This window comes from Lissotriton vulgaris, chromosome 3_1, assembly GCF_964263255.1.
Source record: "Lissotriton vulgaris chromosome 3_1, aLisVul1.2, whole genome shotgun sequence".
In the NCBI taxonomy this organism is placed as follows: domain Eukaryota; kingdom Metazoa; phylum Chordata; class Amphibia; order Caudata; family Salamandridae; genus Lissotriton; species Lissotriton vulgaris.
The window spans coordinates 752,826,916-752,844,593 of NC_141689.1; the positions used below are offsets into that span (position 1 = coordinate 752,826,916).

At 52.0% G+C, this 17,678-nt stretch overlaps 1 protein-coding gene across 2 annotated transcripts in view; it reads left to right on the top strand.

The window, feature by feature from the left end:
- The window catches only part of DMXL1 (Dmx like 1), a 2,236,090-nt gene that overhangs the window by 2,033,675 nt on the left and 184,737 nt on the right, over positions 1-17,678 (top strand). For both annotated transcript variants that reach the window (XM_086961064.1, XM_086961065.1), the window contains one exon: positions 15,140-15,192. In XM_086961064.1, the coding sequence (XP_086817190.1) occupies positions 15,140-15,192 (53 nt within the window). The remainder of the gene's footprint in view (positions 1-15,139; positions 15,193-17,678) is intronic.

Here is a 17,678-nt window from a genome sequence, read left to right on the forward strand (position 1 = left end):
CGTCGCCGGTGGACCTAACGACCCCCCCGGCGTCGGTCCGTCAGGTGTCACCTCGGGCGGCGCCATCCCCGATGCCTCCTTCGCTCCGGTTCCGACGTCGGGACGGCGCCGCTGGGCGCCGCTTTCGACGGCACTTGGGGAGTTTTACTTCAATGAACCGGCCCAATTAATTGAAAACCTTGAGTATCAGGAGATGGGTGACGAGGAGGATTGGAAGGGGTCTGAGGACCCTCTGACCCGAAAGTGTCAGTCTCAGCAGGACTGGACAGGGGAACTTGGGGAGGCCAGTGGTCTGGACACCTCTCCAGACACTGGTTTTGTCTCTCCTCCTACCGTGGCTTCGGAGGAGGGGGCAACATATAATGTGGTGTTGATGAGGGCTGCCAAGGCCTTGGGCCTTGAGCTCCCCGTCGCGGCCTTGAGGACTAACCTCCTCACTGAGGTCCTTAAACCGCAGTCAAGCTCGGCCGAGCCTCTGCTGCCCTTTAATGAGGCCTTGACCGACGTTCTTTTGGGCACCTGGTCCAGGCCCGCTATGGGTTCGCCCTTAGATAGGAACGTGGCTAGACGCCACCGCCCGGCCCCGGGCGACCTATGTTTCCTGTCCAGCCACCCCACCCCCGAGAGCCTGATCATCCAGGCATCCAATTCCCAGACCGCATTCCCGTCGGCTCCGCCGGACAGGGAATCCAAGAGGTACGAGCAGTAGGGAAAAAAGATCTTCTCCTCCCTTAGTTAGGGACTGCGGTCTTCCAACACCGCATGCCTCTTGGGCCGCTACACCCACTCTCTGTGGGAGACGGTTGCAGAAGTGCTGCCAGAGTGTCCGTTGGAGGTACAGGCCAAACTCGGCCAAGCCCTTGTGGAGGGCCGAGATGCAGCCAAATATTCTATCCGGTGTGGGCTGGATACCACTGACTCACTAGGTAGAGCGATGGCAAAGACGGTGGCGGTTAGACGCCACGCCTGGTAGAGGTCCGCCAACTTTTCGGCCGATGTCCAGAACACACTGATGGACTGGCCGTCGCCGCCGGTGCATGATGGATCACGAATGGCGTCTGAACTCGGACGTGGCGCAAGGTCTCTTTCTGCAGTGGGGAGAGCCTTGGTTAGATCTATTCGCCACCGAAGGGAACGCGCAATGTCATCAGTTCTGCGTGTTGGAATTTCCAAGGCGGCACTCACTCGGAGACGCTTTTCGTCGCGAGTGGAGTTGCGGTCTGTTGTACGCCTTTCCGCCTATACCACTTCTGCCCAGAGTGCTGAAGATCAGGCGCGACCGGGCACAAATCATCCTTGTGGCTCCGGACTGGGCACGAAGGTACTGGTATCCCGAGCTACTCAGTATGTCAGTCGATCCCCCGGTTCGTCTGCCTCTTCAGGAGGACCTTCTGTCGCAGCAGCAGGGGACGGTCCTCCACCCGAACCTGTCCAGTCTCCACCTCCATGCTTGGAGATTGAGCGGCGACAGTTGAGGCCATTTGACTTGCCTCCTGAAGTCTGTAACATCATTCTGGCAGCCAGGCGTCCCTCCACAAAGTCGGTATACGCCTGCAGGTGGAACAGATTTGCGGCATGGTGCACAGCAAAGGCTGTGGATCCCCTCAATGCCCCTCTTTCTGAGGTTGTTCTCTTTCTTATTTCTCTTGCCCAGCAGGGCTCTGCTCTGGGCACTATCAAGGGCTACCTTTCTGCTCTTTCAGCCTTTTTGAAGCTGCCTGATCAACCCTCTTTGTTCAAGTCCCCTATTGTTAACCGATTCTTGAAAGGCATCATGCATACGTTCCCTCCTGTGCCCTTTGTGATGCCTCAGTGGGACTTGAACTTGGTTTTAACTTTTCTGATGTGCGCTCCCTTTGAGCCACTTCACAACTGTCCTCTTCGCCTTCTTACTTTGAAGACTGCCTTCCTGGTAGCCATCACCTCTGCCAGTAGAGTGAGTGAGCTCCAGGCTCTATCCTGTAAACCTCCTTTCCTTTCAGTCCATCGGACAAGGTTGTGTTGCGGACAAGGCCCTCTTTCCTGCCAAAGGTAGTCACAGCCTTCCACATTGGGCAGTCCATCACATTGCCCACCTTCTTTCCGCCCACGCATCCCTCGAGAGAGGAAGAGAGGCTTCACCGTCTGGACCCAAAACGTGCGCTCTCGTTTTATCTGGATCGCACACGCCAGTTCCGGGTGGATGACCAACTCTTTGTTGGTTACGTGGGCGCTAAGAAGAGGAAAGCGGTGCACAAGCGGACCATCTCGCGGTGGATCATCTTGTGTATTCAGGCGTGTTATTCCTTGGCTAAGAAGGAAACCCCTGTTGGGCTGAGGGCTCATTCCACTCGGGCCACAGCGACTACAACTGCCTTGGGCCAAGGAGTGCCCTTGCAGGACGTTTGCCAGGCGGCTACGTGGGCCTCGCTGCACACGTTTGCAAGACACTATTTCCTGGACAGCCAAGTCCGGAGGGATGGCTTCTTGGGCCGTTCCGTCCTCCAGGACTTTCTGGTGTGATTATTGGTTCGCAGACCCACCACCGGGGTTGGTATTGCTGGGGTATTTATTCTAAGGTAAGGAATCTATCACTAACGTGTCTCTTTCAGATGCACAAGTTACTACTTGTGTAACGATATATCTGTAAGAGACATTAGTTAGTGATAGATTCCTTACCGACCCACCCATCCTCCACGTTCTGCGAACCGATATCTAGGTCATCCCCTTTCAGGGCCCTAGTTTCATGGCACCAGTGTTGATTTTTGGCATAGCTCTGCGTTTCTGACGCGGAAAAGCTGTGTCTAAGAACTGACGTCTGCACACGGAGGCGGCGTCTAAGTACTCCGACAACGTCATCACGGCGCCCACGACGCAGACGACGGACGCAGAGCCGCAGACGACGCCTAACGACGCGCAAGGGTACTGCTACGCAAAAATTTCCGGATCCAGTCTGATGCCTGGGGATATTCTAAGGTAAGGAATCTATCACTAACTAATGTCTCCTACAGATATATCGTTACACAAGTAGTAACTTGTGCACTGTCCTCTTGAGGTCAGTCCCAGTTCTGGAAGAGTTGAGTAATAAAAGGTTCTATAAGGGGGAAAAAAGGTCACCACAGTCGATCATGTTGGGGTCAGGCATCCTGGAAGGGTTGAGACAGTAGAAGTTCAGTAAGTGGGATAAAGTCATCACTGTCGGCCATGTTGGGGTCAGGCATTCTGTAACACTAACCCACACCGTGAGAGTGAGAACGAAAGAACTTTACAGGGAGGGAAGGGCCTCTGGAGATAGTCTTCCTGTGAAGCACAAACTTACAGGGTGACTGACAGTGAGAGCTTGCATCAAGGAGGATATCTCAAAGATGCTTGCATTAGGGGTGATTGAGTCCTCTAACAGTCCTTGGGCCAGCCCAGTGGTCTTTGTCCCAAAGGCTGCCACACCGGGTGCCACACCAGAACTCTGGTTCTGTGTGGACTACTGAGGGCTCAATTTAGTCACGAGGACTGACGCGCACCTCATCCCCAGATCTGATGAGCTCATCGATCGGTTAGGGGCTGCCCGGTACCTCAGCATGTTTGACTTAACGTCTGGGTACTGGCAGATCACCTTAACTGATGAGGCAAGAGAGAGGTCAGCATTTTCCACACCAGATGGGCACTACCAGTTCCGGGTTATTCCCTTTGGGATGAAGAATGCCTCTGCCGCATTTCAGAGGTTGGTCAAGCAGGTGTGGGCTGGACTGGAAGAGTTCAGTGCAGCCTACCTGGATGACATCGCAGTGTTCAGCGCCAGTTGGGAAGAACATCTGCGCCACCTCTAGGAAGTGTTGATGCCGCTGCGGAGGGCAGGCCTCACGATCAAGGCAAGTAAGTGCCAGATCGGGCTGGGTTCTGTGGTGTACTTGGGACACCAGATTGGGAGCGGCCAAGTGGAGCCCCTACAGCCCAAGATTGAAACCATCCCGGCTTGGGAGCCGCCCAAAACCCAGGCCGAGGTGAGAGCCATATCTGATATAGACTACTAGCCGCAGATTCCTTCACGTAGAATTATTCCCAGGAGTGAGACTGGATCCGGCAAAACATTTAGCCAGCATCCCTGCACACCAAGGGGATGGCATCACGCGACTCCACCCAGGCGTTGTCTGCGTGCGTGACGTCAGCGATGTCACAAGTCCCACCCAGGCGCACCTACGTCAGTGTTTTCCTTTTCCGTGTGCAGCGCGGATCCTGCTCGTGCTCTGGGCCTGTTTAGGCCTTTCCCTATTGCGTGTGTGGGAACAGTGTGCGGATGCCTTCGGGCTTTAAGACATGCTCGTCTTGTGGACGCCTGATGTCAGCGACTGACCCTCACCCCATCTGCATGTGGTGTTTGGGAGAACACCACAACTTCGCTGATTGTGAGGCGTGCCAGCAGATGAAACCTAAATCCCGGCGGAAGCGCCAGATGAAACTTCTCTTGCCTCGCATGTCCAGGTCGGCATAGTCATCTTGACCAACCCCTGCGGAGGGTTCTCGATCCCGTTACCTGCCTCATCGACAGTGTCCTTCTCCCAGGTCGCAAGAGCGGGGCGACTAAAGCCCAGATGGAGACATATGCAGCGGCTTTGCAAGCCTCGCTGGCTTCTCCCCTCCTCCTTCACCTCCTGGGATGTCAGCGGATCCCTTGCTGTGTGCGGGGCCCTCCGTGGCGTCGCCAGCGGCTCTGGCGCCGACTGGCTGGGATCCAGGTTTGGAAGATGTGGTGCCATTGGGGTGCGGCCCTTCGGGGTTCCCTCGTACGGACCACGGCACCTCTGCTTCACTGCAAACTCCCATGGGAGTCCCTGTGGTGTCACTGGAGGTCCCAGGGCTCGGGATGCACCCCCGAGCCCCTTCGGTCCTTTGGACAGGCGGCGGTCTTGTCCGATGCCGAGTTGACGCCACAGTGGTTGGGGAGGGCCCCTCCCGCCCCGTTAGGAGTCGGGGCTGGTGGGGGACTCCTCATCCCTCCCCGGGTCCCTCTTGTCCCTTCACACAGGCAGCTGCCTCGTCGAAGGTCAGGTCGGCGCCTTTTCGGCGCCGCTCCTTCGCCGCCTCGGTTTCGGCCCAGCCCCAGTCTCCTGCACCGTGCGCCATGTCGGAGGCTGCCCCGGCATCTCCCCCGGTGCTGGACGACGACGATGTCCTGCCTCAGATTGCGGACTCTACTGCACCAGGCCGAAGTTGGGTCATTGACTAGTCTTCAGATGCCTCCTCTTCTCCAGAGGTTCAGCATTTGCTGGTGTCATCCTCGCCGGAGATAGGCCGCCGCGTCGCGGCTTTTACACCGACATCGTCTAAGGGCGGCTCCTCACCATCTCCGCGGCCACGGTCTTCACCAGAGGAGCCACATGTTCCCCACTCCTCGGTCCCTCTTCCTTCTTCCCGGACCTGGGACTTCCCTCCTCCGGTTGGCTGGGGGGATGGCCGCCTTAGCTTGCAGCGTCACCTAACGAGGAGCTGCTTTCCCCTCCGCGGGGCCCTACGGAGGTGGGTGCGGCTTTCACTCGTGCTGTTTCCACGGATGTGGGAATTTTGCGCATGAGTGACCCAGCTACCCATTTCCCCGCGGATCATCTTCTGGAGGTTCTCCATCAGGGTTCTGGGGGCAGGGAGCTGTTGCTTCCCTTCGAGGGTTTACTCCATTCTTCTCTCTTGGGGACTTGGGGCCATCCCACCACGGGGTACCTGGTGCCCCAACACCTTCTACACAGCCATCATCCGGCACTGCAGGATATGGTGTGTCTTTCCCTTCACCCCTCACCAGATGCCCCCTTTTGCAGACTGCCTTCCCTTCTCTGCCGCCGCTGTTGTCTCCCCGTCACGGCAGGCCCGCTGGCTGGACTCCTGGCGGCGCAATATGTTTGCATCGACCAGTGCGGCTCTGCAGGCCCTTAACACGCAGTGTGTTTTGGCTCGGGCCACTTCTTGTTTGTGGGACGCGGTGGAGTCCCTTATGTCTACTGCTTCACAGGAGGGTGTCTGTGTTTATTTGAGACACCATGTGTTGGATGGCTGGGAGCTGGCGCCGTTTATTCTTCGTTCCGCTTTGGACATCTCGGAGGTGCTGGGTTGTGCCATGGCTTCTTCGGTTGTCCTTCATCGCCATGCCTAGCTTCAGGACATCTTTAAGGCCGTAAAAGATCTTATGTCAAAGCGGACTACCTCTACGACCGTAAGCTCTCTTTCCCACTGTGAATCCCTTGCTTCCTATTTTCTGGGGAAAGTCCAAGCTATTTATCGGACATTCCCTAGCATAGGGTCCGGTTGGGAAAGTATCAATGGGACCCACCATCAGTCTACTCTGCTTGTCTTCCCCCCCCTTACCTTGGACGGGTTTGAAAAACTTGCGTTGCAAGTCAAATCTGGATCTCCATCCGATCCAGTAAGGCCTGCTCTCTTTCGAGATCAGGCTTTTATGGGACGTGCAGCTGTATGTTCCCTCGTCAACCTTTCCTTGGAAACGGGAGTAGTTCCAGCCAAGTGGAAGCAAGCTGTGGTGTCCACAATTATCAAAAAGCCCTCCCTGGACCCGGCCAAGCCTGAAAGCTATCGCCCCATTTCGTTGCTACCTTGGCCAGCCAAGATCACTGAGGCCCATGTCAACTTGGCCCTGTCTGAACATCTTGTACGGACCAATGCCCTCGACCCCACACAAAACGGATTCCGTGCCGGCCACAGCACGGAAACCGCGTTACTTGTGATGGTGGAACATCTCCGTGCAAGGTTGGATGCTGGTCAAACGGCGGCGCTTATATTGTTAGACCTTAGCGCTGCCTTTGACACGGTAGACCACAGCATCCTCCTGCATCGGCTTGAGGAGACAGGCATTGGCGGTCAGGTTTTGCAATGGTTCCACTCCTTTCTAGATAACCGCTCCTTCTGTGTTGCCATCCCTCCCTTCAAGTCCAATTTCCAACCGCTGGCCATGGGGGTTCCGCAAGGGTCCTCGCTGAGTCCCACGTTGTTCAATCTTTACGTGAGACCGCTGGCTGATGTCGCTAGGCAGTGGGGCCTAACTTTGGTCTCATATGCCGACGACACACAGCTGGCGGTTACTCTCAGCGGGGATGCGGAGACTGAGGCCCCCAGGTTTCAGTCTGGACTGAAGGCGGTGGCTAGCTGGTTGACAGGCAACTGCCTTCAGCTAAATGCCACAAAAACGGAGGTGATGGTTGTCGGTAAGGGAGTGGAGCTGTGGGGTGACCAATGGTGGCCCTCTGAGCTGGGACCCACTCCGACCCCGGTATCTGAAATGAAAAACCTGGGGGTCTGGCTGGATGCGGGCCTCTCCTTTGTAGGGCATACTAAAAAAACTGCGGCCTGTTGTTTCGGTCTCCTAAGGGGCTTGAGACCTGTTCTCAAGTTCTTTGACGCCCCGACCAGGCAGCTGGTGATCCAGGCAACTATCATCTCCCGCCTGGATTATGCCAGCTCTCTTCTGGCTGGGGCTAACCAGGCCGAGTTAACCCGTCTGCAGCGGGTTCAGAATGCTGCGGCGAGGGCGATTGTCGGCCTGCCCAGATTCAGCTCGGTGGCAACTGTCCTTCGTACCCTACATTGGCTCCCTGTCAGGAAGCGCATCCTTTTTAAGGTCTTGTGTCTCGCTTTTAAGATTCTGAGAGGTATTGGCCCGGAAATCCTATCCAGCTGTCTTTCCTTTTATGTTCCCACCCGCACCCTCCGTTCCCAGGGTTTGGCCCTTGCGGTGGTCCCCAGATTTAGGCTTAGTCGCATGGGTGGCCGCTCGTTTAGTGTAAAGGCCGCGTCAGCATGGAACTCCCTTCCTGTTGAAATTCATCTGATGGAGGACCTCTTGACTTTCCGGAGGGCTTTAAAAACTTTCCTGTTTTAGCTGCTTTCATGTTTTTAGTTTCCTGTTGTGTTATGTTCTACCTTGTCTCTGCGCCGGGACGCCCCTTGGCTGGGGTATCTGTGCGCATAATAAATCAATATAACATAACATAACATAACAGTGTGTTCCATGAGAACGTTTGAGAATGGTTGGTGGACCTTCCCTTAGATGTTGCTCTTTTGTTCCATGCCCCTGCGGACTCGGCCATCCAGAGGTTCTTGGTGTAGCTTCGTCCTCCTCTTCCTCCTCCTCCCCGTCAGTGACCTGCGAGTTGATCTGGTTCTTGGAGGTGTTCTTCTGTTGGTGTCTGTTCTGTGTGCTTCATGGCCACTCAAGTCCTCCTTGTTGGGGACTGTGGTTCTGTTGGCTGCTGAACAGCCCTTCTTGACTGTTTTTGCTTTGGGATTTTCTACACCATGCTGGCCCTGAGATTGGGCCTTCTGTCTTTTTCCTCTCTGGCTGCTTGATAAGCCTTCTGCAGGGTTTTGCCGCAGGCCTTTTATGTTGCCCTCTGCTGCGGGGTTTTTTTTTCGGGGGAGGTTCCCAGGTCTTGGGGCGTGAACTTCCCTAAGTGGGGTGATTCTGGCTGTTATATAGCCCTGGTATGTGCTGGGGAGCTGGGGTCGCCTGCGGGCTTCTGCTCTCCATGGCGTTATAGTATATTGCAGAAGTTATCTTCTTGCTTTTGCCTTGGACTAGCTTGAGTTCCACCCCAGTGTGTTCTTCTCTGGGGTCGCTTCCCTGTTTTCCCTGGTCTGGCCTGCTGTCCGTGGCCTGGCGTCATGGTCCTGTCTGGTCCCACTTCTTTTTGGGCGTGTGTGCGGTCGCCTCCCTGAGGCGTGTCCGGACTCTTCTTCGCCTTCCTGTTCTCTGTCTTCATCTGGAGTCTGGCTTGCTCTGAGTGCTTCGTTCTGTGGTGTCCTTGGCGTCTGGTGGACCTTGCTGGTGCCAACCTACTGTTTTCTGCGCATCATTGTGCCTTCTTGGGGCTTTAGTGGGACTGTCATTCTGCCTTGTCTGCTTCTTCCAGTGGGCCTTGCACCCGGTACTACCTCTTCTCCCTGTGGGAAGAGTTGGTCCCTGACGTCTTGTCCCTTTTTTGGGGCACAGGACGGTTTTTCCTGGTTGACCTTGAGTTACCTTTTTTGGCTTCCGCCTGTTTATTGCTGGCGGCGCCGTTCTGTCTGGGTTTGCCTTTGCTCTGCCTCTTCTCCTTGGAGTCTCTAGGTTACTCTTCTCCTTCAGTGCTCCTCTGCCCGGCCTTGGCCTTGGGCAGAGGTTTGTTGCCTTGTATGGGCATGGGGTGCTTGGCCTCCTTTCGCCTTGCCTTGTTTCCTCTGCAGAGTGAGGACCAGCTGCCTCTTCTCTTCTTTTTTCCGCATCCCCTTTGGTGTTAGTGGTCTTCTGCTGACGGCGGATCCCCCTTGCCTGGGGGACGAGGCTCCTCGTCCTGTCTTGGGACTCGGTCCCTGTGGGACCCTCTGTTATGACCCGGCGGCTGGGGTCCTCTCGTAGACCCTCCTTCCCCTTGGGTTTGGCTACGGTATCTATTCTACGTGAAGGAATCTGTGGCTAGTAGTCTCTATCAGATGTATGAATTACTTACCTTCGGTAACGATGTATCTGGTAGAGACGATTCTAGCCACAGATTCCTTCACGGCCCGCCCTTCCTCCCCATTCTGCAAGGACTTTTGACTTGGTCTTTTGCACTTGCCTCCCTGTGGGTGGCTGTGTCTTCTATGAGTACATTCTTTCCCTCTCTCTGACAGTATGTTCGTCCTGTTTAATTGTTCCTTTCGTCCCCTTTTGGCACATTGGAGGATAGGTTGTAGGTGCTTCTGTGCCTTAATCTCTGGTTGCTCCAAGTTGGGGCTTACCTTCCGCCCGCCCCTCTCCTCCCTCCCTCCCTCCCCCCTTTTATTACTAGGGTTCTGGGCCCTCTGCTATCCTCTAGGTTGGGGTCTTTTGGCTGTGCCTCTGCCCTTTGTTCCTTGTGGGGGTTGTCAAACTCTGTGATGGGGCTGTCTTGGAATTTTGTCGTTCCTGGTCTGTCCTGGACTCGTTCCCCTTCCTTGTTTTTGGTTGGGGTTGTAGTCCTGCCACATGTTATCATGACGTTTTTACATATGTCCTTTGTCTCCAGGGGGGGCTATATCTGTACTGGCAGGGTTGCTGCTCATGGCTGGGCTCTGTTTTTTTATTCTTTCCTGCCTTTGGGTACTGCAGTGCCTGGCACTGCTCTTTTATGGTGTTGTTCCTCACCATTCTTTTTTCTGTTCTTTCGCACACTGTTCCTATACAGTTTTGTCTGATTGCTCCGCGTTGTGGCTTGGAAAAGTTCTCCGAAGAAAACTGATGTAGGCGCGCCGGGGTGGGACTTATGTGACCTCGCTGACGTCACGTACGCGGACAACGCCTGGGCGGAGTCGAATGATGCCATCACCCGGCGGGCAGGGATGCTGGGCAAAATTTTTCCCGGATCTAGTCTTACGCCTGGGGATAATTCTACATGAAGGAATCTGCGGCTAGAATCGTCTCTACCAGATACATCGTTACCAAAGGTAAGTAACTTACTTTAAGACTCACTGGGTATTACAGAAGGTTTGTCAAGGGGTATGGCAGCATTGTTGCGCCCTTGACAGAGCTGACTTCAAGGAAAGTGATTTGGACTGATACCTGTCAGAAAGCTTTTGTGGCCCTGAAAGCTGCCCTGTGCACGGCGCCCGTTCTCCTGGCACCCAACTTCTCCAGAGAATTTATCCTTCAGACAGAAGCTTCAGAGCATGGTGTGGGGGCTGTTTTGGCACAGATGAATGAGGAGGGCCTAGATCAACTCATAGCCTTCATGAGTAGGAGGTTACTTCCACAGGAACAGAGAGTGAGGCATTTGCTGTGGTCTGGGCACTGAAGAAGCTGAGACCATACCTGTTTGGGACTCACTTCGAGTTTCAGACAGACCACAGGCCCCTCAGATGGTTGATGCAGATGAGGGGTGAAAATCCAAAGCTGTTGAGGTGGTCCATTTCCCTACAGGGGATGGATTTCACGGTGGAACACCGCCCTGGCAAAGAACACGCCAATACGCTGTTCAGATTTTTCCACCTTAGTGATGAGAACTTCCAAGAGGTAGGGTAGTTCTCCCCACATTTCAGCTGGAGTGGACACCTGTTAGACCTGGCACCTTGGCCTGGGTCTCCCTTTAATTTTTTGCTGTTGCCTTATGTGTTTTTGCTGGTGTTAGATGCTTTGGGCACTGTGCCACTGCTGTCCAGTGCCACGGTGCAAGTGCTCCCTATGGTAAATTGATGTATGGATTATTGACTCCATGATTGGCTGATTTGGTTTACTTGTCAGACCCTAGTACATTGCACTGAGTGTGCCCAGGGCTTGTAAATCTAAATGCTGCTGGTGGGCTTGCAGCACTGGTTGTGCCACCCACAGAAACAGCCTTGTAAAATGTGTCTCAGGTCTGCCATTGCAGAGCCTGTGTGCAGTCTGGTACTGCCATGTTGATTGGGCAAGTGCACCCACTTGCCAGTCCCTAAACCTTCCATTTTCTGCATATTAGTCACCCCTTTTGTAGACCCAAGGGCAGGGTGCATTGTAGGTAGAAGATAGGATAAGCCCGGATCTGTGTGGATGTCCTAATAGTGAATTACAGCCATTTTCATTTTTCATTATTGCAATGCTACCTATTCCCCATAGGCATGAATGGGCAGCTTGATTATAGCATTTTATAATCCTAACTGACTCAGGGAACTAGGTAGAAATTTGAGTTTAGTATGCCTGAACTTAAAATGATAAAATGAATCTTTTAGGGTAGTTGGTTTTAACATTCTGTGTTTGAAAATACCACTTTTAGAAAGTAGGTACTTTCTTGTCTAACCATCCAAGCCTGCCTCTGCTAGGTTGTGTATTCCTTGTCCGGAGTTTGAATGACTGGCTGGGGGATTCCAGGAGACAGGGGAGTCAGCACAGGGCTGAATAGAGAGATCTGCATGTAGATAGGCGGGAGGAGTTGCACCTGGGACCTGAATAGGGCTGTGCCTTCCCTCCACAATGCTGGCTGCACCTCCTGTGGTACGTCTGATGTCCCAGTCCTGCACTGTGAAAGGAAAGGAGGAGTCATGTAAACAGAGTGTGCCAGGACTGTCCAGAACTGGTTTGGACTAGGCAAAGGCCTCTCTGCCTTCAGAGAACAAAGAGAAACTGTGTATAAAAGAGGGGACCCAGACCCCAGAACTTTAGATCACTTTTGGGAAACAAGAAACCTTTGCTGAGGAGAGGAACCAGAGAGACTGAGGAGAGACTATCCCTAAGCTGAAGTGCTGCTTGAGGGATTGGCCTGCAGTGGTTGCCTGACTGCCAAAGAGAGGAGAGAGGAACTTTGTGTACTTTCATCAACTTGTGAAGGATCTCCAAGGACATGAGAAAGAGCTTGCCTCCTGCTGAAGTCTCAGGGACAATAGACTTCAACCACCAGCTCCCCAAGAGTTCTTTGGGAGTGCATGCAGTTGTGTTGGGCTTTCTGAGGGACTGCGTGTCGCAAGGAGCTGGAGGCGTGACTCACGAAGAAGAAGCGTGTCGTATCGCCAGAGAAGTGTTTCGCCGCCGCAGCTGCTGTTGTTGCATCACTAAAGAAGGGTGTCGCCGCTGCAGCTGTCGCATCGCATCGCAGAAGCGTCTCGCATCACAGGAGAAGCGTGTTGCAGCGCTGTCGTCGCATCACTGAAGAAGGCTGTCGCCGCTGCAGCTGTCGCATCGCAGAAGCGTCTGGCATCACCGGAGAAGCGTGTTGCCGTCGCAGCCACTGTCGTGCAGCACTGAAGAAGGGTGTTGAGGCTGCAGCTGTCGCCACGCATCGCCGAGGTGCCTCGCATCACCGGAAAAGCGTGTTGCAGGGCCTGTCGCCGCTCGCAAGTACCGTCGAGTCGCCGCACGGCCATCGGGCGTGCACGCATCGTGTCGCATCAAAGAGAAGACACCATCTTTGTTTTCATCGCACCTGATTTTCATCTCATCACGGGGTTCCGAGCCGCATCGCCAAGGAAGCTTAGTAAGAAACTGACGCATCACCATTCTTGCGTGTAAGGAACAGACGCATCACCTTCCCTGCAACACTTTCGTTGTATAGCGTTACACATCTTAAGGTACATTGACTCACAGTGTCGCATTTTACATCCATTTGAGAACTAAGCTAATTCTACCATTTTTAAGTACAGTATTGTGGATTGTTGTCGTTTGTGGTCGTGTGTTGAGTCTATATAAAGAATACTTATTTTTAATATACAACTTGTGTGATGTCCATCAGTAGTGTTGTCACTGGGTTACTGTATGTGTTCACAAATGCTTTACACACTGCCTCTGAGATACTGCCTCTGAGAGAAGCCTGTCTGCTCCTGCCAAGCTACCAAGGGGGTGAGCAGGGGTTATTTTAGGAATGTACCCCCTCTCCCTGACTGAACGCAAGAGTCCTTATTTGGTCAAAGGTACCTACCTCTGCCAACTAGAGACCCCCAAATCTAACACCCATGGTGAGATGTTCTTGCTGAAGATCATTACTTCCATCTTGTTGGTCTTGAGCTTGAGACAATTCATCCAGTAAGCAACTTCGCTCATGCTGGCAGGGAACTAGTTTCATGATTTGGGTGTCTTATCCAAGAGGGAGTGTATGACTTGTTGTTGGTGTATGAGAGGAGGAGGATGATGTGTGCACAGATGACATGGGCCGGAGGGATCATGTATGCGTTGAAGAGGGTGTGGGGTTGACTGAAAAACCGTGAGGTACTCCACATATTGGTTTTCAAGACTTCTGGCTGACGGCTGGTGTTCTGTCCATTAAGAAGGAGCAGATCTAGCCGAGTGCGGCTCCTTTGCCATTCTTGTGCAGGCACCTGAAAAGGATGGGATGGGAGACAGTGCTAAATGCTGCAGAGGAGTCCAGGAGAATGAGAGCTGCTGTGTCTTCTCTGTCAAACATCATGCAGATGTCATCTGTGGCGGCAATAAGTGCTGTTTCTGTATTGTGAGTGGGCCTGGATCCAGATTGCGTGACATTGAGGAGCTGGTGGTAGCTGAGATGGTCAGTGAGACGTCAATTGATCAGCTTCTCTAGGACCTTTGCCGGGTATGGTAGGAGGGAAATGAGTCTGTAGTTTGAAAGCGTGGCTGGGTGAGTGGGTGCTTTCTTGAGCAGGGGCATGATAGTGGCATGTTTTCAGGTGTCTAGGAATGTGGCTGATTCGAGGAAGGCATTGAGGATGGGTATTAGTGTTTTGCTGATTGGTAGGGTCCTTTGGCAAAGGTGTGGTGGGGGCAATCGGCAATAATATGACATTTGTTAAAGTAACTTTGAGTTGCAGTTATGCTTTTTTCACTCAGAAACATGTCCACAACTTTACTTATCACATTGAGGTGCCTAAAAACAGGTGGGTAGCGAAACTTTGAGTAGCCAATGTAAGCCACCAAATTCTTCATTCCCCATGGGTGGAAATAATCTAGTTTATTTGGGTAGCACCTTTCCTAAACAAACCTATAATCCGATTTATTTACAAATGGAAGCAACTTTCAAATATACAGAAATTCTGCTTTTATTGAAGCATATTCATGGATACAGTTGCTGGCGCAAACTATAGAGTCATAATATTACTTTGATATTCGATGAGTCATCGGATAGTGCATTTGAAGTAATTTTTCTAAGTCATATTGTTGTCCTAAATTCCTAAAGCTTCTTACAGTTTTGAATATTGCAATTTTCTTCTTCAAGTTGTACCGTCATTTTAAAAGGATGTACAAAAACACAAAACATTCTAACATGACAACCTTTCAGAAAAAATACTGTTTTTAATCAATTATAAAAAGCTTGGTTGATTCTGCCTTTTGAAATGTAAGGCACGTATATTTGATAATATTCCTGTCCCTATCTAATGCCAAAGAAATAGTAAAATGTGATCTTATGTTTTAAAAATGTTATTGGCCTTTATGTGAAAGCATATGAAGTTATTTCAGTCACTTAAATGGTCACTTTTCTTATTGGATCTAGTAAGATGAATGGCAAGTTGTAAATTCTATGAGCAGTCCTTGATAATGCAACATCATCAGGCAGCTGTGCAGACTATAGAAACACTCTGGAAAAGAAATTACCTAGATATGTTAGATTTGTTTTAATGTATGTATAATACTTATAGCTACCTTACTTAATCACGTAGAAATAATGTAATGTAAGTGCAATCAGACTTGTCACATAAAGTTTGTCAATAATCCATTATGATATTTTCCCCTTAGGAACATCTGTTTGTGGGATACCCTGGTGGCACCAATTAATAGTTTAGTGCACAGTAAGTACAATACTCCATGTTAAACACTTCTTAAAAAATTTCTCCAGCTTTGAAATAGGTTAGGAAAGCAGTGTTTCTCTATTGTTAATGTTGTCATTCTTTTTGTTGTTTGTGTTACTGACTTTATAATATTCTAGTGCTACATACAAATGCATCTTCTAGACGAATAAAAGAATTCTTGTGCAGCATAAAGATGTTTGGCTTTCCTCCTGCCCAGGCATAAATGTGTGGTACCGTGCAAGCCCCTGCCATGATCTGTACATTAATGTGGCATCTTCTGCATACACCACTGATTGGGTAGTGGATGTATGTGCATGACACAATGGCAGGGCACATTCCTTATTTCTGTGTTTCTTTTGTGTAATACTTTCCTTACATGTTTTTCATGAGCTCCATTTCATGCCACAGATCACCAGATTTGAATAATAATTGTCCTACTCTTAGCGATTGCCAGTGGCTACCCCTCACCTTAAAAATCAATTGATTTGTTGCCATACATCTTTGTAGTTCTTGCATTTAAGGATATTAGCAAAAGGAATAAAAAGGTAAGGAGATCACCCTTTTCCCCAGTTGCCTTATCCTTTTCTAGACAGACCGACCGGAATGAAAGGCCCTGAAGGACAGATTGTACTATTGAGAGCAAGGAGCAGATTGCGCCTAACACTGCGGCTTGCACCCGGTCACAGTATCAATCAATCAATCAAGTATTTGTAAAGCGCTCTACTCACCCGTGAGGGTCTCAAGGTGCTAGAGGTTGGGGGAGAAGCAGCTACTGATCGAACAGTCAGGTCTTGAGAAGTCTCCTAAAGGGCAGCAGGTCCTGGGTTTGTGGCAGGTGGGTGGGGAGGGTGTTCCATGTTTTGGCGGCGAGGTGGGAGAATGAGATGTTCCGGTGGTCGTTCAGCGGATGCGTGGGACGGTGGTGAGGGCGAGGTCAGCAGAGCGAAGTTGGCGGTTCGGGGTGTAGAAGGTGAGTCGTACGTTGAGGTATGCTGGTCCGGCGTTGTGGAGTGCTTTGTTAGTGTGGGTGAGGAGCTTGAAGGTGATCCTCTTGTTGATCGTAAGCCAGTGCAGGTCTCTCAGGTGGGCGGTCATGTGTTGAGGGATTCCGAGGATGAGGCAAGCTGAGGAGTTTTGTATGCGTTGAAGTCTTTTCTGGCGTTTGGTCATGATTCCTGCGTAGAGGGGGTTGACTTAGTACAGCCTGTTACTGACGAGGGCTTGGGTGACTGTCCTAGTTTCAGTGGGAATCCATCTATAGATCTTGCGGAGCATGCGAAGGATGTTGAAGCAGGAGGAGGAGACTGCGTCGACTTGCTGGGTGATAGAGAGCGTAGAGTTCAGAATGACCCCCAGGTTGCGGTCGTGGTTGGTGGGTGTCGGGGGAAGTTCCCAGCTTAGCCGGTCACCAGGAGTCGTCACATGTGGAGGGGTTGGAGCCAAGGATGCGGACCTCTGTCTTGTAAGAGTTCAGTTTCAGGCGGCTGGTCTTCATCCACTCTGCGACGGCCTTCATTCCTTCGTGGAGGTTGTATTTGGCGGTGGCCGGGTCCTTGGTGAGGGAGAGGATCAGCTGGGTGTCGTCGGCTTACGAGATGATGTTGAGGTGGTGCGCTCGGATGATGTTGGCGAGAGGTGCCATGTAGATGTTGAAAAGGGTCGGGCCGAGGGATGATCCATGGGGTACGCCGCAGCTGATCGCGGTGGCTTCAGATCGGAAAGGGGGAGGCAGATTCTCTGGGTTCTGCCAGTGAGGAAGGAGGTGATCCAGTTCAGGGTTTTGTCATGGATCCCTGCATCATCGAGGCCTGTGAGCAGGGTGTGGTTGCAGATGGTGTTGAAAGCGGCCAAGAGGTCCAGGAGGATGAGGGCCGCGGTTTTGTCGTTGTCCAGCAGGGCCCCTATGTCATCGGTGGCGTCGATGAGGGCGGTTTTGGTGCTGTGATTGCTACAGAAGCCAGATTGTGAGGAGTCCAGGATGATGTTCTCCTCAGTTGTCTGTTGGCGTTCTTCTCAATGACTTTCACCGGGAACGGGAGCAGGGAGATGGGTCGAAAGTTCTTGGGGTCCTTTGGGTCCGCCTTGCGTTTTTTGAGTCTGCGTGTTTCCAGCTCTCCAGGAAGGTAGCGGTCTCAAAGGAGCTGTTGATGATCTTCCGGAGTTGGGGTGCGATGATGGAGCTTGCTTTTTTGAAGATGTGGTGGGGGCAGGGGTTGGAATGTGAGCCAGAGTGGATGGTGTGCATGATTTCGTTGGTGTCTTCGTCATTAACGTTGTTCCAGGAGAGCCGGAGGTCGGTGTGTTTGGTGGGCTTTGAGTCAGGGGTGTCTGTGTCTGTTGTCGGTGTTGAAGCTGTCCTGGATGTCTGCGATCTTGAAGTGAAAGAAGCTGGCCTCTGAACAATGACTTTTCTGGCATCTGATTGATGTCCTTTCCAAATAGTCCTTAAATACCACATTTCAGGTCGTTGAAATATTATCACTGTG